A 17,612-nucleotide genomic window follows, 5' to 3' on the forward strand; every position below is an offset into this window, starting at 1 on the left:
TTCATAAAACTATTCTTTCACCCCTCAAGTCCAGGTACTCTTCTTTGTATGATCCACAGCAAAGGACTAGGCATAGCTCTTAACATTTCTCTTTTTTCTTCCGTGTGGTTGTGTAAGAAATGTTATTGAATGAATGAAGAATGTCTTTAGTGTGGGTTGTTAAAGGATTTGAGAATATATTTGGCACGGGAATGGCTGCCCACCCCCACGCCTCAGTCAGGAGTTTCTGGTTCTGGGCTGGTCTCTGGTGAGGAGGATTGGTGTGAAGTATTTTAATGAAGCAAACTACAGTCTTTAAAATGCCTGAAAAATAATTGTGGGTGTATATTTGAATAGGCATTTTTTAGATACTGATTTTTGGGCATCTGTGGTGGCTAGCATAACGTGACCTCCCCGGAAAAAATAATTTCCAATGTACATGTAAATACATTTTCTGAGATTTGGAAGTAAGTTTAAACCACAGAGCAAGAATACTGTGGTGAGTTTCACTGCAGGTCCTGAACAAGGAGCAAAAGGTACAGAGCCACTTCTGCTCATGATGTGATTACAGGGGTAATAAGTTAGTGTCAGCTGAAGCCCCAAACCACTTGGATTTTATTTGATTCATTAGTAGTGTATTAAACTGAGAAATTCTGGTATTGAAATGTACTCTAGGTAGCTATAACAAGTATGCCAAGGCCATATGTAATGAATAACTATAATGTTTATAGCTGACAGATGAAAAATACTTGAGGCTATTATAGGAAAACAGAGATGAAAAGGAATGAAAAAAAGAATTTTTTTTTGAGATAGGTCAATGCAAAACTTGTAAGTATTGTTGGGGAATCCTAATTTCCCTAAGTTGAGAAACATACATTTAAATTGTATTTGAGGCCCTTGCCACATTAAATCTCTCCTGACATTTTTATAAAATATGTGAAAGTTCAGAGATAAAGTTGTTCATACAATAAGGTGTAGGGACATTTTAGATAAGCTCTCCAAAGCTTGAAAAGGGAAAAAAAATAGGTTGGTATTTGCAGATTTTCCTCCTTCTGCGAAGTAAAATGTATTTATTTGGTTTATGAAGTCAAAGTAAGGAATGAAATAAGACAGCAGTCTCAACACAAGAGTAATGGCTGTTGCTAATACTGCTTCATTTGCAAAAACATAAAATTATTTTTAAACCACTTTTACTACCCACTGTTTATGCTAGTTTGTTTACCACAAAAGCCTGTAGACAATGGCAGAGGGATTTTGAAGGACATGCTGTGTGTAATTTCTATTTGTAAATATTATGTTTCTGTATTTAAACACAGTATTTACAGTCACATCCGGGGAGGCAGCTGCCTGCTCACACTTGGGAGCACTTCTTATTCACACAGGCATGTTTTTGGGGAAGATAAATAGACTTTACCTGTCCGTTTGCCAGGACCTCAGTTTCCTGAATTTCAACACAAAGGGTATTTCTTTGCTCTAAATTTTTTCTGAGGGAGTGACTGAGAGGCAGGGGGAGTTTTGTAAGGTGGTGTGATTCTTAGAGGTTTTGTCTATTTGTGTAGTTTCTGCTGTAGTAGCACAGCAAGCTGGAACATGGAATTGGCATGCTCTTAGAAGTTAAAAAAAAGAAGGAAAAAAGAAACCCTCACTGCAATAAAGAACAGAAAGTTAACCTTGAAACCAGACTGATTATCTTTCCTTCAGTTTACTAATTCATTTTCTCCTGTCTAGTGCTACTCTGTTTGACCTTTTACCTCTGCAGAGAAAGTATTCATGTAAAAGTACTTCATTTTTTTATATTGTAGTAGGATTGGAGTCCTGAACCCAACAATAATCCCTATCAATGATAAAATTACTTGAAAGTAAGTATAAAAATGCAAATGAAAATAGAAATATGCTTTAAATAGGGAGTATTAGTTTATGAAGAAATGTACACCAAAATGTAATACAGCTAGATTTGTCAAACAAGTTGATAGACTTCCCAAGGTGATGAGTTCTCGTATTTCACACAGGAACCGACATTTCAGTTCTGAATGTCAGAGAATTGTATTTAAATCATTCTGCACAAGCAGAGACTCCCTCTAAAGCGACAGGAATGGAAGTCAACCAACAAGTGTGGTTCATATTTTCATGTGATTCTGAAATACTGCTGCAAAGAAAAAAAAAGCCTTGATCAAAGCTTGGTGGTTTCAGGGACCAAACCACCATACCCTGCTTTTTTATTTTGAAGGTTTGGGGTCAGGTTTTTTTGATCATCTGAGGTTACAGTTTTAGAATATTTTTCCTAACATGATAAACTGAAAACAATTTAAAGTAGGTCAACTGGTTTAAATTTGAATCTACAATTATACACACAAGACTTTTTTTTTTTTCCACAAGACTTGTTAAAAATAGGTGATTTTAAAATTGCAGGCACAGCATCATGCACATTTTATGTTCTTATAAGTGGTTCGTAAATGCTCTCTTTTGTGCACTGTACTGAAGTCAGTGAGAGTTTTATCCCTGGTATCACTGAAATCCAGATCTACACTTGAGTACACAGAACTGAGCCTTCATTTCCCAGGAAAGTTGTGTGTCACTCACAGCTTCTCTGTTTTGGGGTTGGAAGGGTGACAAAGTACTGGAATTGTCTGCCCAGAGAGGTGGTGGAGTCACCATCCCTGGATGTGTTTAAAAAAAGACTGGATGTGGCACTCTGTGCCATGGTTTAGTTGAGGTGTTGGGGCTGGGTTGGAGTCAATGATCTTGAAGGTCTCTTCCAACCCAGTGATTCTGTGATTCTGTGTGAAACCAATTCAGTATCATTCGGAAAAGCCAAGTAATGTATTCCGTAAAGGGAAGAGTGCTCACGTATTGAATGCTGCTGAACTGACTTCTTCATTGTGTACATCATGTTCTGAGATTTTTCAAGACCAGTTGTGGACCCTGTGGTATCTTTTACACAGGAGTGTGTCTTGATACGAGTTAAAATCTGCAGGGAATTTCTGTATTCTGACATTTTCCCAGTCACATCTACCACATTTCACAGGGATGTATGTTTGTGTACCCGAGTGCCTTTGGGTGGGAGAGGGGGTTGCTTTCCAGAGCACTGCTCCAGTCCTCCATATGCTATACATTTAATTTTAAATACAGCATTTATGTATTTCAAGGGAGCTGCACTAACTTGCTAGTGTTGCCTCAGGGAGAAAGAAATTCTTTCATGCAAAGATTGTCACGGGCAGTGAAATGATAGCTGAAAGTAGCTGGCCTTATTAAGCAAAGTTCCTGGAGGTGTTTACATGTCTATGTAGCTGTAAAATAGCCTTTCTTCAGTCCTGAATTTTTTTCCCTTTCTCCCAGTGTTTCAAGTTAATATATATATTCTTATATGTGAGCTTCTGTTTAGAAAAAGATTGTGAATAAAGACTAAATCCCATTTGCATTACTTATGTGGGTAGCTCAGTTGCTTTCAGTGTGTCTACTTGAACAAGTAAAATAAAAACAGATTTAATTCCAAATCCTTTTACTAACCAGCAGGGAAGAAGACTCATTGACCATAATAATAACAACTTAGCAGAGTACTAGATGTCATCTATAAATGATACACATTTTTTAGTCATTAAGTCACATTAAGCAGTACTAAGTTTTGCCCTCAGCATAAGTAGTCTGTTGCAATTGCATCTGTCTCTTCAGTCTGCAGCGAACATGAAAGGAAGATTGTGTTTTGCCCTATTATCTAAGAAATTGCGAAGCTATGGAAAAAAGATTACTATTAATAAACAAAATTTTCTTCAAAGGGCCATGCATACAGTTGTGAGGAAACAGCTGCTCTCCCTTCCAGAATGTACAATTGGCAAATACATTAATTTTAAAAAAGATTATTTTGAAGGCGTCAAAAACAGTAAAAGTGCAGAAACTGTGACATGAATACATATGCACATTGTTGTGATTCAGTATGATCTGACAGAGGAACACATTTTCCTCTTAATACATAAACTGGTAAATTCTAAGTCTTTCTCAGGCAGCTGGGTTTCTGCTAAATTATCACAAGCAGTACAGGTGAACCATTGGTGAATTTGATCATATCCAAGTTATTTAAATAGTAATATGGCTTGAATTTTCTCCACCGTGCCTTCCTTTTGCATTAGAAATAGAGACCAGGGCATTTTTCTGTTAAAGCTCTTAAATTACATATGGTGTTTTTGAAGAGTATCTGAACAATGGTTACAGCCATTAGTAGAGATACACATCCCTAATTAATGGGTGAATAACCAGTAAAGGCAGGCAGGTGTCTGGCATGTGTTCCCCATGGCATTCTCAGGGAGTCCACCAAGACCTGGCACATGCAGCCAGAGTATTCCCTCCTCCATCCATTGCCAGCAGGGCTGGAATCAGCAGTGATAATCTTAGGAGCTGGGGTGTTTTTCCACTGAGAGATGGATTTGTGTAAAATCCTGTTCATTCAAAGCAGACCAAGAAAGAGTCTCCAAGTATAAACAACTTGGACAGGAGCCATCTAGGCTAGAACTGAACCAGACCACAGGATGAACACTTCTGTAGCTCATAGCCATTTACTTCAGCTGTTTTCTTTGAATACACAAGATTTAAGCAAGCTTGATTAGGATTATAAAGATAAGCAGTAGCACATGATAAAAATAAGCAATACAGCTCTAGTGTTTATAGGTTATGCCACATGGGTTTTTTGCATTGTGAATTTCTGCATGACTAGTGCAATGTTGTGGGATTCTCCTCGTGGTGGTAGCTCTGACTCAAAAACCAGCTGTTTGTCACTTAGTGCAGACACCCAGTAATAGTGCAAGTAAATAAACAATGATGAGAGCAGGTATCACCAGCAGGTGAGCCAAGGAGATGAGCTGGAACTGAAAATGGGAAAGAAAACAACACAAATGTAATTTTCATCATGCAAAAAACATCTGTGTGAGTAAAGATTCCAACTTGTTGTTGCCAAGGAAATTATAATAGCAATTTCAACTGTTGTTGGTATTTTATCTTGATGTAGGGAACATACACAGTGGTTATAAAAAAACCTGCCTTAAAAATGTGATCCTTAATTCTTCTATGACAGTCATTGTTTATGACTAACAGATTAGAAGGCTGGTTCCCTCTTACCAATTAGAAATGTCGATTCTTCATTAGACAAAGTTCATTAGTTCAAAGTTCATTAGACAAAGTCATTTCTCATATGGATCATGTGTGAGGCCCTGAAAGTAGTGAAAGTGTCACCTGAAATCTTGAGAGGAATTTTACAGAGCTCTGAGTTCCTCAACTCCCTCTCTGAGGTGAAGACTGCTTTCACCAGCAGGTACCTGCACACTGGCTGTTTGCCTTCCCATCCTGAGAGCAGAGGCAGAGCACTTCTCCTCCCAGCCATACCCTTTCATTGAGACCTTTATGTGACAAACAAGCATCCTTTTCTTAAAGCAATTTTGCCATCATTCTTCCCAGAACAACTTTGTTTGTTTGAATTCTGCTTTTAAATACAGGCAAGGATGAAACAAAGCCATTTATAGGAATGGTTTTCTAATCAGAAGTTCTGATCCATGGGGCACCGTGGAGGTGTGTGTACTGAGAAGAATGTAGCCTCATGTAGTTGTCCCAGGTGAGCTCCCCTTTCCTGAAAAACACATTGGAACAGTCCTGTTCTTATAGTGAGGTCTGTGGCATCACCATTTTTGGGACTATTGTAGCAGCAGTTGGTAACTCCAGCAACAGTTGGTAACTCCAGGTCTGATTTTGAGGGGATTCCAGCCATTTCAGAACAGAAGACTTCCTTCATAAGCCCCTTCGTAAGTTTAGCTAGAAAGACTCTCCTAAAAGATCCGAGGAGAAAATGATGTTGATGAAAAAACAAGAAATTCCTTTATATTTAATTTTCAGTTTACCCTGCCATGTATCCAGATAAGTCCCCTCACCCCAGAGACATTAAAAAGTCTCAGCAATATTCTTGACTTAGAAGAAGCCACATTACTGGTCCCAGTCTGACTCTGGCACGTCACCATTCGTTTTGGCTGGCAAGTCAAGTGGTGTAAAGTTCAAACCTCGGACATTGCTAAGAAAATTGCCTGTAAATGGTGGTTTTTTTCTCACAGAAGAAGTCAGAGAGTGGGCTGCAGTGGGGGCAGTCAGTCTCAACCAAGGGTTGAGACATTTTAAGGTTTTTTTTACCTTGGACCTGTGGCTGGTCTCCATATTTGAAGTAAGAGGATAATTTCAAATTAAGGGAAAAAGGTTGTGAAAATGTGTCATTTCCAGTAATTTCCAAGTGTGTTTTCTTCTCTTCACCAGAGATCTGGAGAAATAAGACAGCCTCTCAACTAAATTGACTAAATAAAAGGAATCTGCTTTTGAAGTATATGGATTTCAGAATCAAATTTCCTTTTTCTGTGCCTGTTGGCTTTATAGGCTTGTTTACTCAGGAGGAAATGACTTGTTTTATAATGTGTTTAACATCATGTTGGTTAATCTGTGCCATAATAAAGAGTTGTTTCCTTGTGTAAGCAAGCATTTCACATGTAAGCATGTGTGAATCTCCCACTGAATTGAGGGGGGGTCTGTATCGAAGCCTGTTACACTGTTTGCAAAATGGACACAAGCAGACTTGTTGGTTACACAGCTGTATTATATGCTTGAGATAAACTGTAAATAGTTATTTAAATTTGCTTCTCATTACTTCCCCTCATTAATATTTTGGAACAGTTTTACTAGAAACTTATGCATAAAAACTGAAAGTCTATATAAAGTGTCACAAAACACAGAAATCTCAGAATCGGGCCACTCAGAGTAAAAAGTTGCAAAATTATCTTGTCTCATAAGGTTTCAAAATTTCTAGGCTGTTATTTAGACAACTGCCTAAGGACTCTTAAAGAATACAGTCTTGAACAAATCAAACTTCTTTAGAGGCCATTGGATAAATCATTTGTGAGCTGGGGAAAGATTCAATAACTAGTGACCAGCTAGAAGCCCAGCCTTGTAACATTCGTAATAATCAGGAAGTGTGGGTGTACATATATTAGAAATAACCCTGTCTAAAACATTCTCAGTTACTGAACTGTCTGACTACTGCAGATTATTTTACACTAATATTTTTTTAAAGTAGTGTAAAGATCTTTTTTGGTTATGACTTGAAAAAATTTCTGACATGGAATCAGCAGTCCATTATCTCAAAGTGAAGGACATGTTAGTTGAAGTTCAGTTGATCCATTCATCACTAATACATCATGTGTGGCTTTTTTGTCATTTTTCATCATGTCTGATAAAAAGCAAGAATTTGCCATCATTTTTTTATTAGTGATCAAATCAACATATCAAATGCATTTCAAATCCAAAGCTTTCAGTGTGTTCCACGCATTCATGAGAAGTCTTTCTAGTATGTTTGAGCTGGTCTGCTTTAGTCCTGTCTACCTCTCTCTCCTGCATTGCCTCTAAGGTTTCCACAGAAACTAAAAAGTCAGTGCTGTTTTAAAGAATGCTTTCTTCCCTACTACACCTCTTAAATCTTCCAGCTGCTCTGGGGTTTGTGTGTTATCTGTCTGCACTTAGTCACCTCATCCTTTTAAATTAGATTTAAAATTTAAAAATACAGTGCCTGGTGGTGCCACCCCACTGTTGCATGTCATGGATTCTGATTAACTTAGAGAAGAGATAATGGTGAATTACAACTGTTGTCAGCAAAGGGAAATGTTGTGAAATTAAAAAGCAGTTATATTTTGAAAAATAAATTACAATCCTGGGAAAGGAAAAAAAAAACAAGGAAAAGCAAATTAGCAGGAACATGGAAAGAATATCACTTGGCAGCTTGCAAGGTTGGAGGTCATGTTAGAAGGTCCCAGTCTATTCATTCTTCTGTAGTGTTTTTCATTCCTGGGTACTTGTGGTTTTCTCTTTTACTAAAATAGGGCTACAAATCATGCTTGATATAATTTCCCATAGAGACAAATCAGGCTGAAAAATATTTTATCTTTTTTAAACTATACAGTCAATTTCTGGTAGTTTAAAAGAGCTGGAACTTCAGATGCTGGTATTTCTTTTAAAGAAAAAGAAACAAAAGATGTGGCAAAAGGGAATTGAGCCCATGGGTGTGTAATAGGAGGCGAATGATTGTTTCCTACTCTGAGCAAGGCAAGCCTTCTGTGGAGGGTTTTATGTAATTTTCTTCAGCTGAACAAAGCAGAGAATACTTAACAAAATTGCCATTTTTAAAATCTCATTGTGAATACTCAGCATGCTGTGATCATACACTGTGTAATGGTGTTTGCAGTGAATAAATTGCTGTAGATAGTATAATATAAATAACTATTTTGTGCATTAAGAAGCAGTTCTCTTCATGATGGTTTCTATCTCAGGAATGCTCTGAGGACAGGGCTTTGGAGAATAAAAGCATCAAAGTACTCTTTGAATAACACCAGTCTGCTAAAGCAATAGGATATTTTTAATAATTTTTGGCAGTATTATTTAGAAGCAAATAACAAAATCAACTAAGTGATACTTACTTTGGTCTTAATCTATTTGATATTAATAATGTGTCCCAGACTTACTAATTTTAAGGACAGCTCAGCTTCACAGCTTTGGCCAATAATTTTTAATGGCTCCCATGATAGGAGGGCAGATAGAATTTATCACAAGAAAAAAGGATTTGCTTCATACAGACTTTGGGCACATTGATCAGGTGTGCTGCAGGTTTGTTGCAAGCAAGAAGGAAGCAGGAAGCCCTAAGTAAACTGCATTCTCACTTTGGAGGATAAATACACCTTTAGAAATACCTTGCTAAAACTACAGAAGACTGACAATTTAAAAATGCTGTACCATACTGAATTCCAGTGGTTTCAATAAGCATATGAAGCAATGTCAAGAAATACCCTGTAATGCATTATTGCTCCTTTGGCAGCTCACTGGGATCAGTTTTCCTATATGTTCTTCCAGTCAGGTATACCACAAACATATTGATTCCAAAGTGTACATGAAAACAGTAACTGGCTTCAATAAAAAGCACACAATAAGAGCAGGATATAACCACTTTGAAAGAATTGCATCCTGACTTAGAAAAATGTCTTAATATCCTCCTTCCCTTGCTGCTTGCCTAAAAGTACTTTTAAAAAAATAAAGATGGTCCCTAATGAAAAATGGTCTCAGTCAGAAAACTGAAAGACCTGAAAGAAAGTCTGATTCAAGATTTTCAGCTGAATTCTCTCACTGCAATGGAAACTAAGTGGTGTAAATGATTTGTCTGATGTCTCTCTCTGCCAAAGCCTTTCTGAGTGACAAGTGGCCCAATCACTTCAACCTCTGTTTCCATTATGAATAATTAAGTCTAGTGAAAGATACCTACTCAAAAATCATACTTATCTAATAATATTGATATTCCAACATTTGCAAGACATAAATTCCCATTTATATTGTAGGGTGACCAAAAATACTGGATCTAGCATAGACCCAAATTCAAGTGTTAGGTCATGGTAAGGCAAGATTTTTCACTAACTGTTGACTCTATTTAAAGTAAAATGAACAACTCTTTAAAAATGTGAATGTATATTGCAACTTACTTAGAGTAAAGAATTAATTTACTTAGAGTACTTAGAGTAGATCTCTTGGGCCTCAAATTTAATGCTGAAAAATTTCTAGGTTTGGTCTAGATGATAACTAGTAAGAACAATTAGCATCTTCCAACACTTTAATAATGACATTTCTTTCCACCATCTAGATGAAGGAATTGAGGTGGTATGATAACTTTAATAACTTATTTAACTTATTATTTGAAAAGGAAGATTTTTGGGATTTTCAGCAGATTTTCAGGGGGAGAAAAAAGACATTAAAAATACTATGCATTCTAAAATTGGGGGCTTTATTTCTTGAGGAAAAATTAAGTCATCAATATTATAGCCCAAGTAAGCACTTATCTCTTACTCTGAAAGGGTTTATTTCTTTAATTGTTCTTTGATTTTACTGCCTGGAGACTAGCCTGCTAATTTTATTCATTGCAGAGGTATTATTAACCACACAACAGCACCCATTGCCACAGGCAGTCTCAGTGCTCGCTGCTATCTCTTTGTTTTTGTTTTGTAGAAGTGTATTCTTTTGGCTGCTGTGGCAACTGTTTATTACATACATTTACCAAAGTACCTCCTGATATCACTGTAGCATCTGGGTAGGCAGCTGTGACTCCCTTTCCCTTCCTTACTCCACTGTTGCTGCAGCTCTCACTCTGCTTGCTCTTCATTTTCTAGGGAAGGAAGGAAACAAAATTACTCTACTGTAATAAACCAGTCCATTAGCATTTTTCACCCCCTCCTCACTTCTGGAAAAAGGTGCAAAACTAGTAGATTTTTTTGATGGTGTTTGATGAGGGAAAAGGAAGTGGAGTTTTAGGAGAAGTGGGATCCGCATGTACCTGAAGTGGGGAAGGATCCACCATGATGAAGGAGCAATGAATTGTCAGCACACAGAGAGAGGGTGGGAGAGAAACTACCCTCAGGCAGAAACTAGAAAATACATACACTACAAAGAGTAATAGCCAGTAACAAGGGAGTAATAAGGCTCAAGAGGTGGTGGATCAGGTGGGCTTCCGGGTTGCAGAGAGAGTACTGGGACAAGAGCAGAAGAAATTCAGGAGATAACCTGTACTGCTGGCACCATCTGTATCCTAATACTGCCTTTATCCATTTAAAAACTGCAGAAACATGGCAGTGGCTTACAGGACTGTGATGCTTCTCAATGGCACATTTTTGCACTTTGTTGAATAGTGGGTTGGGGAGGTGGGTGTGAAACACCTGGCGATGTATCAGTATAGCTGCTGCTGATTTGCTTCTTCCCGGATTGGGATTATCCAGCACTCAACTTCCCCAGCACAGCCCCATTGCTCATCTCATGGTTGTCCCCAAGCACAGAGTCAACCTTGAGCTGTGGTGCAGACAAAAGCAACACTTTTGCTCAGAAGTTAGTTTCATTATTAGCACCTTAGTTTCATTATTGGTATTGTGTTCAGAATAGACAGCAGAGAGTATACTAAGTTTATTTTAATGAAGCTTCATATCTGCTTCTCAAGAGGTGCATCTCATTGAAAGCTGAATCTGCAGTCTTCTGGTTTGCTACATCCATCTTCTCACCTCACCAGCTGCGCTCTTAAATTATTTTGCCAATCTTATTGTACTTTTGTATCCACTTTGCCCTCTAGGCAAATGGCTTCCCAGAAGCATTCAGAGAAAGCAGCTACAGGCAGGATCTGCTCCTGTATATCTATTAGATGTGCAAGAAATGGGATTGCAAGAAACTGTTGTAGAAATTAGAAATGAAGATCATTCTGTAATGAGCTTCTCTCCTCAGAGGGAAAACTCCTAAATATTGAAGCCAAGACTCTGCACAATAAAAGACAAGGAAGAGAAATAGCCTTCCATGTGTCTTTTTTCCTACTGTTGTAAGTTACCAGAGATAGTTGAGAGGGACTGCATCCTCCACAGACTGCAGCCTGGCTCTGATGTGTGTTTCTGTGTGCTAAGGCAATTCAGATTACATAATGCAATACTAGGAGTGAGTTGCCATAGACAATGCCATGGAAAGTGAGTTCATGGGCGTTACTGTGATATCCTGGTTCTGCTTTATTCTTCACTGTTATAAAGACTCCCTCTCTCCACAAGAATCTCTCCATTTCTTTCTGAGTCCTGAGGAATAGGAAGGCCTCCAACCAACGTGCTTTCCTGTTTTATTTGGCCTGATCAGTTCCCTGCTATGCACTGTTCATGTATCAGATCTAGAAAACCATTGAAGTTAAAATCCTACATGTTTTGTGCTACAGGCTTGCCTTTCCCTTGTGTTAAAGAGTATCCATTTTAATGGTGGATACCAGCAGGATTCAGAGACCAAGAATAGAAGGGAAGACACTGAAATAGTCCTCATTTTCCATTTTACCAGCATTACAAGTTTATGTTACCTTCAGTCACATATGCTGGTAAAGAATGTGACTCCCTCATTGAGAAATATAAGGTAGATTAAAAATGATAACATTATTTTGACCAATCTGTTTTGTATGACTACTTGATAATCAAGGTAAACATACTTATTTTTTTGACCTTCTGTATTTTCACTTTTTAAAATTATTCTCTGGAAATTACATACAATTGTGTACAAATGACAGCTAAAAATCAACCGTACTTTAATAACTTCTCCAGATAGGTTTTTATCTGGTATATCTCATGGGTGCTTTTTTTTTCATACAACTTTCCCAATACATTATTTTGCATTTAATATTTTAGGATATTTTAAATGCAGGGGAAGCTTGGTGTTAATACATTGGTGTTATAATACATTGCACTATTGGACAAGCAGTTCTTAGCAGCACTGCTTTCAAGTGGCTGCCTACCTAAAACATACTGAGGGAATAGAAAATACTCCATGTGGTAAGCGTATTTAAAGCAAAGTTAATTCAGTTCTAGTAGCATTTAAAGTGTTTTGCTAAGAACTGTAACTGATGTCCATACATTTCACCTGCAAGTATCTATGAAAAGCCATGGCAGAACTGAAATATAGGAGAAGCAAAGGAGAGTGAAATAAAAAGAAGACCATTTTACATGTTTTCACTCCTTTGTCCTGAATTTCATACACTCATATGGGTGTTGTTCTGGAAGAAAACTTGCTCCATGTCCACCTATTCCAGCTCTTCCACTGAGCAAACCTCTGCAGAGGTGAAGTGTACAGTATTCTGTGGAGGGTCTCATCAGCTGCAGGGGAATAATAGCAGCAGACAGCTGGCTCTTGGCAAGTCATTAATAACTTCAAGTCTCCAGGAGCTCAGCTGCACCTCCTTGGTCTTATGTTACATATTCCACTTGGGAGGTAGCACTGGAAAACTGGGGAACACCAGTTCAGAGCCACACTACAACCTCTCTGCTGGTTCCTTGATTGCCCCACCTTGCAGAGTCACTGGCTTGTCAGCATCTGGGCTCACACTGGGAGGCTGCACTGCTGGTCTCACAGCAGACCTGTCCTCCTAAGAGTCCATCCTACTACCTTAGAGTTCATCCACTTCCACCTGGAGCTGCCCAGCCACAGTTGTCTCTCCCTTGGAGCTGACTGTGTAGCAGTAGGTTCGTCACAGGCAGCCCGTGTGTGCTCTGGCCCTGAGTCAGCTGAGTTCAGGACAGATTTAGTCTGCCTTTTGCTGAGAGGGTGCACATCTAAATCTGTTCTTCCAAAGATTACAGAACTTCAGGCACTGAGCTGTTTGGTGCACTTTGTTTGAGATCTGTGGTTTGGTTGCCAGTAACTTTAACAGTGCTGGAATATAAATCATACTGAATGTAAAACATTTGGGCTTCAGTGTGTTGGGCAGATATCTATGTAGAGAGAAGGGTAATTAAATCCTCTTGCATTTTAAACCTTACAGAATAAGGCTCTGGCTGACGTCTTGTGCATTGGGAATTTTCTCTGGTGAAGTCTGTTCGGGTTGCCAGTATTGTGGATAAATAAAAGACTTAACAATTAAGAAAGAAGGAAAACAAAGATAATACACCTGTCAAACTTTTTGTATTATTAATGCACAAATGAAAAACCGTGATGCTTGTGCATGCTGTTGCCCTTAATACCAGCTGTTGCCTGTGCACATGGGCTGGTATTTCACATGGCTGAACAGCCCTGCTGCCAGCAAGCACTTAAACAGGCAGCGTCAATAACAGCAGTCTTCCCACACTCCATACAATTTAAGCTATTCTTCAAATTAATAATAATACTTAATAAAGCTTCATCTCTCATTTGCAAAGAAAACCGTCAATTAATGTTAATCAGCATCCTCAGAATGTGATCAGGCTGGGCTTGTAGCTGGACGTGCCGAAACAGTTCAACTGGCAGATGGAGCGTTTTCCAACTATTCTAATTAATGACTGCTCATTTCAAATGTTAATGCAATTAAATAAATAGGCAAAACAAATAAAAATAATATACAGTATGAAACTGCCACTGTCAGAGAGATTTCTGATCAAAAAAGTCAGCCTCAGTCAAATGCAGAAAGGGCCAAACCAACCCCTCCTGGCTAAATAAGTTCTGAAAGAGCTAGGGCTAGCTTTTGTTACTTATTTCCAACCATTTCTCTGGAAATGACATTTATATCACTTCCATTTTAACCTCCTGGCATCGACTGTGGAATTGCTTCTTTAAGTGTTAGAACATTTTCCTGCAGAAAATGAGAAGGGATTCCTTTCACGTATTATGGGCTTTTTTTGGTGTAAGATTTAGATTTGCCTTGCTTCTTGTCTTTTCTATTTGAAATAATTGCCTGCATTTTTTTAGGAGTTTTATTTTCTGTGAACATTGTATACCATACCACTGATGTAGGACTGCATTTGTTTGGGCTTATAAAGAGTTCAATTAGCCCCTTAATGCCTAGTTCAGTCACAATTAAACCTTCCCTGTTGACTCAGGATTGGTCTTTCTAAAGGCAGTGGAGGTGGTTTTAATTATTCATTCTCTGGTTTGTTTCTTACAGCAGTCTCAGCTGTGCTTTATTATTCAAAGGTTAATGCAAACTGAGAACTGGGTAAATTAAATTTGTTTGGCAGCTAGCAACCTGATGTATTATCGACACTGTGAAATATGGATGGCAACACTTCTGCTATTGTGCCACTTAAAAAGCCAGATTTCATCTTTAAAACAATTGCTAGTTTTGTTACTATGGCTGATAGAAAATGAATGTTCCATAATGTTATAGTCTCTGTAACCCATTATTGTTGAGAAAGCAAGGTAGTTTAGAAAGCCAAGAAGCATTAACAACTATAATAGAAAATGGATGTAGGTACCATGACTAATGAAGTGCTCTGCACAGGGCTGAGTCGTGCAGCTGTATTTAGGGAATCGTGCAGTCAGAAGTTTTAATGAAGGGAGCCCAAGGAATTGCAGGTGAAAGCAGGTTTTATTAACTTCCAGTGAACAAAACGAATAGTTGAGCAGTGAACATGACATGATGTCGTATAATAATTGTGTACCTTGGGCACATTGTGAGGCATGGAGCATAGCCAAGAGCTTTCAGCTGTTCTACACACTGAGTGATTCCACAAACCCCTGTTCGCTGCAGAAACCTTCACTGCTAACATAACAAGAACTGTTTCACAAGAAATCCCTTAAGACAATACCACATCACTTTTCTGAGATACCTACCAGCACTGCCTTCCTCTAAAAAATATTAATCAGATATCTGGAAGTCACTGTTCCAATTGATCGTAATTAAAATTCAGGTCCTGTAATCAGCAGTCTGTGAATGGAAAAGTCTTCATATGCTTTAAGAGGCCATCCTGAGTAAAATACATATTTGTATGGACAGGTATTATGTTGTATGAAAGGAGGCTGTGTTGGATTTTCAAAGAGTCATGCCCAGGAACTTTTATTAGTTAGTATTTTATTTAATCTTTTTCAGGAATTCACCGTACGGGTGAGAGACTTTTCTTGTCTCATACAGGATTATGTTTTGTACATTTTGAATATTATTTCAGTACTGTGTTTTAAACCAAGGACTTTGAATTAACATAATCCAGCACTTCCTGTTGTATTTAACATAATTAACATAACCCACTTCCTGTTTATATTATTTAAGATAGGGCAATGATTGCAGAGTGAAGCAGCCTTCTGTGGTAGTGACTGGAGACCTTAGGTTAGGAACACGTGCAGCTGCAAGGTTGCTTGTACCCTGCTCAGTCTTTAGTACAGTCTGTGCTGTGTAATGTGTGTAATTACACTGCTGCTGACTGAGGAGGTAGGTGGATGAGGAGGTAGGTGAAAATAGGATGGCTTGTGAAGCAAGACAGTGACAAGACATCTCAGCAAAGTCTCTGTATCCTTGCACTGTAAATACTTCACATCTGCCCACTAAAATATTTGAGATAAGACAGTTGGGAATTTTTCTGTGCTTATTTGAATAATTTATGATGTGATTTTAATTCTTCTTCCTAGCTGAATATATCACTTCTCTGACAGAGCTTAGGACATCAGATGCATGTTCTGTCTAACTTAATGAATGTGATACACAATTTTAGTTTCTGGTGTTACAGCAAAACCAGCGGTACTACTGGTAGAGTATAACTGATGCAGTATATCCTTGATTGCATGTGATTATTATATTTTTGTTTTCTATTTTAGTGCTGGACCCAAAGGAGACAACATTTATGAATGGAGGTCAACTATACTGGGGCCTCCAGGGTCTGTATATGAAGGTGGAGTTTTCTTCCTTGACATAACCTTTTCACCGGATTATCCTTTTAAACCACCCAAGGTTAGTAGAAGGATATTCAAAGTCTGATAGGAGTCTTCTCCTGCTGATATTTTTTAATGTGTATGTTGGTATATCATTTTAGGATGAAACATAAAACTTTCAAAGCAATAATGAATTTTTAAACTTGACTCTTTTGATAGAAAGAATTTAAATAACTGGCTAGAGTTTGCTTGCATGCTGCCAGTATAGCTGAATGCATATGGATTTATTTAGAAAAAGGTTGCATGATTTCCAGTAGCTATTTTTTTTAATTTGGATTTGTTTCTAATATGAAAGTGCTTGTATTTGAGTTGCACCCTTTATAAATAGCTGAAGATACTTAATCTTTCCTGTTGACCCATATAATTCACCAAGGTTGTATGGCTGTCTGGACAAAAGTATGCATCTATTTCACTACCCCATATAGTATCTGCAGGTGCAAGATATTATAAATGATTGCTTTACATCAGTTTTCTGGAAGAATGTGGAAATAAGGGAACCAAATTCCAGAAACTGGAGTGACAGAGATTTACAAAAATCCTTAGTAATTCTTTTTATAATTCTGTCTACAATGATTCCAGACAGAAACAGAGAACTGTATCAATAACATAAAGGTGACAGATCATTACCATGATTAACTTGAAATGTCAAACATGAAAAATCTAGTGGTTAGGAAGACTGCAAAAAAAAAAGGTGGAATGTGGCAATACAGAGCATCATCTCTAGGCAGAGGTAATAACTGCTGAGGAGGATCTCAGAATGGGACTTTATTGCTTGATCACAGGATTATTGCAAACCACCTGTGTAATGTATTTATAAAAAAGGCAAACATGCTCCTGAAATGCATCCTCTGGCCTACAGAGAGAAGGAATTACCATGTCAGATACATGATGCTTAGAAGTCCTTATCTGGAAGACTGAGTGCAAATCTTTACACATGTGTTCGATAACAAGAAACCAGGAAAATTTATCCCACAGTGCTGTTAATAGAATCAAATAAATTGATGGGGCTGTCTTCCATGAAACAAAGTAAAAAGAGGTGTATTGTTCACCTTGCCACTCTGGAGTGTGTGTCTGGAAGACCCCCATGGAAGGAGCTATGAGATCAAAAATATTTACCTTGTTTCTGACACATTTATGAAGGGATGGGTGGGCCATGTTGGTCTATAATAGAAGGATATTGCATTAAAAGAGAGAGAAGTCAGTTCCTGTTTGATTACTTTGAGTAGATTATTGAAAGATAAGTGCCTACATATAGAATTTTAATGCCACAGTAGTAATGTTTATAGTAGTAAATAACACTGATATTACCAGGAAAGGTTTTGTAAAATAAATGAGAGATGTGAATGTAAAGCACTTGTCATTTTGTAAATTGAACTTTTCAGCCAGTAACATAAAGATGGGTGAGTATAGCA

The 17,612-nt window shown here is 37.9% G+C and overlaps 1 protein-coding gene across 2 annotated transcripts in view; it reads left to right on the forward strand.

Annotated features, from left to right (window-relative positions):
* The window catches only part of LOC139591122 (ubiquitin-conjugating enzyme E2 E2), a 201,359-nt gene that overhangs the window by 148,468 nt on the left and 35,279 nt on the right, over window positions 1-17,612 (forward strand). For both annotated transcript variants that reach the window (XM_071429342.1, XM_071429341.1), the window contains exon 4: window positions 16,087-16,219. In XM_071429342.1, coding sequence (XP_071285443.1) covers window positions 16,087-16,219 — 133 coding nt within the window. The remainder of the gene's footprint in view (window positions 1-16,086; window positions 16,220-17,612) is intronic.

The sequence above is a fragment of the Agelaius tricolor genome, unplaced genomic scaffold (genome assembly GCF_023055355.1).
Source record: "Agelaius tricolor isolate 1412-34295 unplaced genomic scaffold, bAgeTri1.0.p SCAF_6, whole genome shotgun sequence".
Classification (NCBI taxonomy): Eukaryota; Metazoa; Chordata; class Aves; order Passeriformes; family Icteridae; genus Agelaius; species Agelaius tricolor.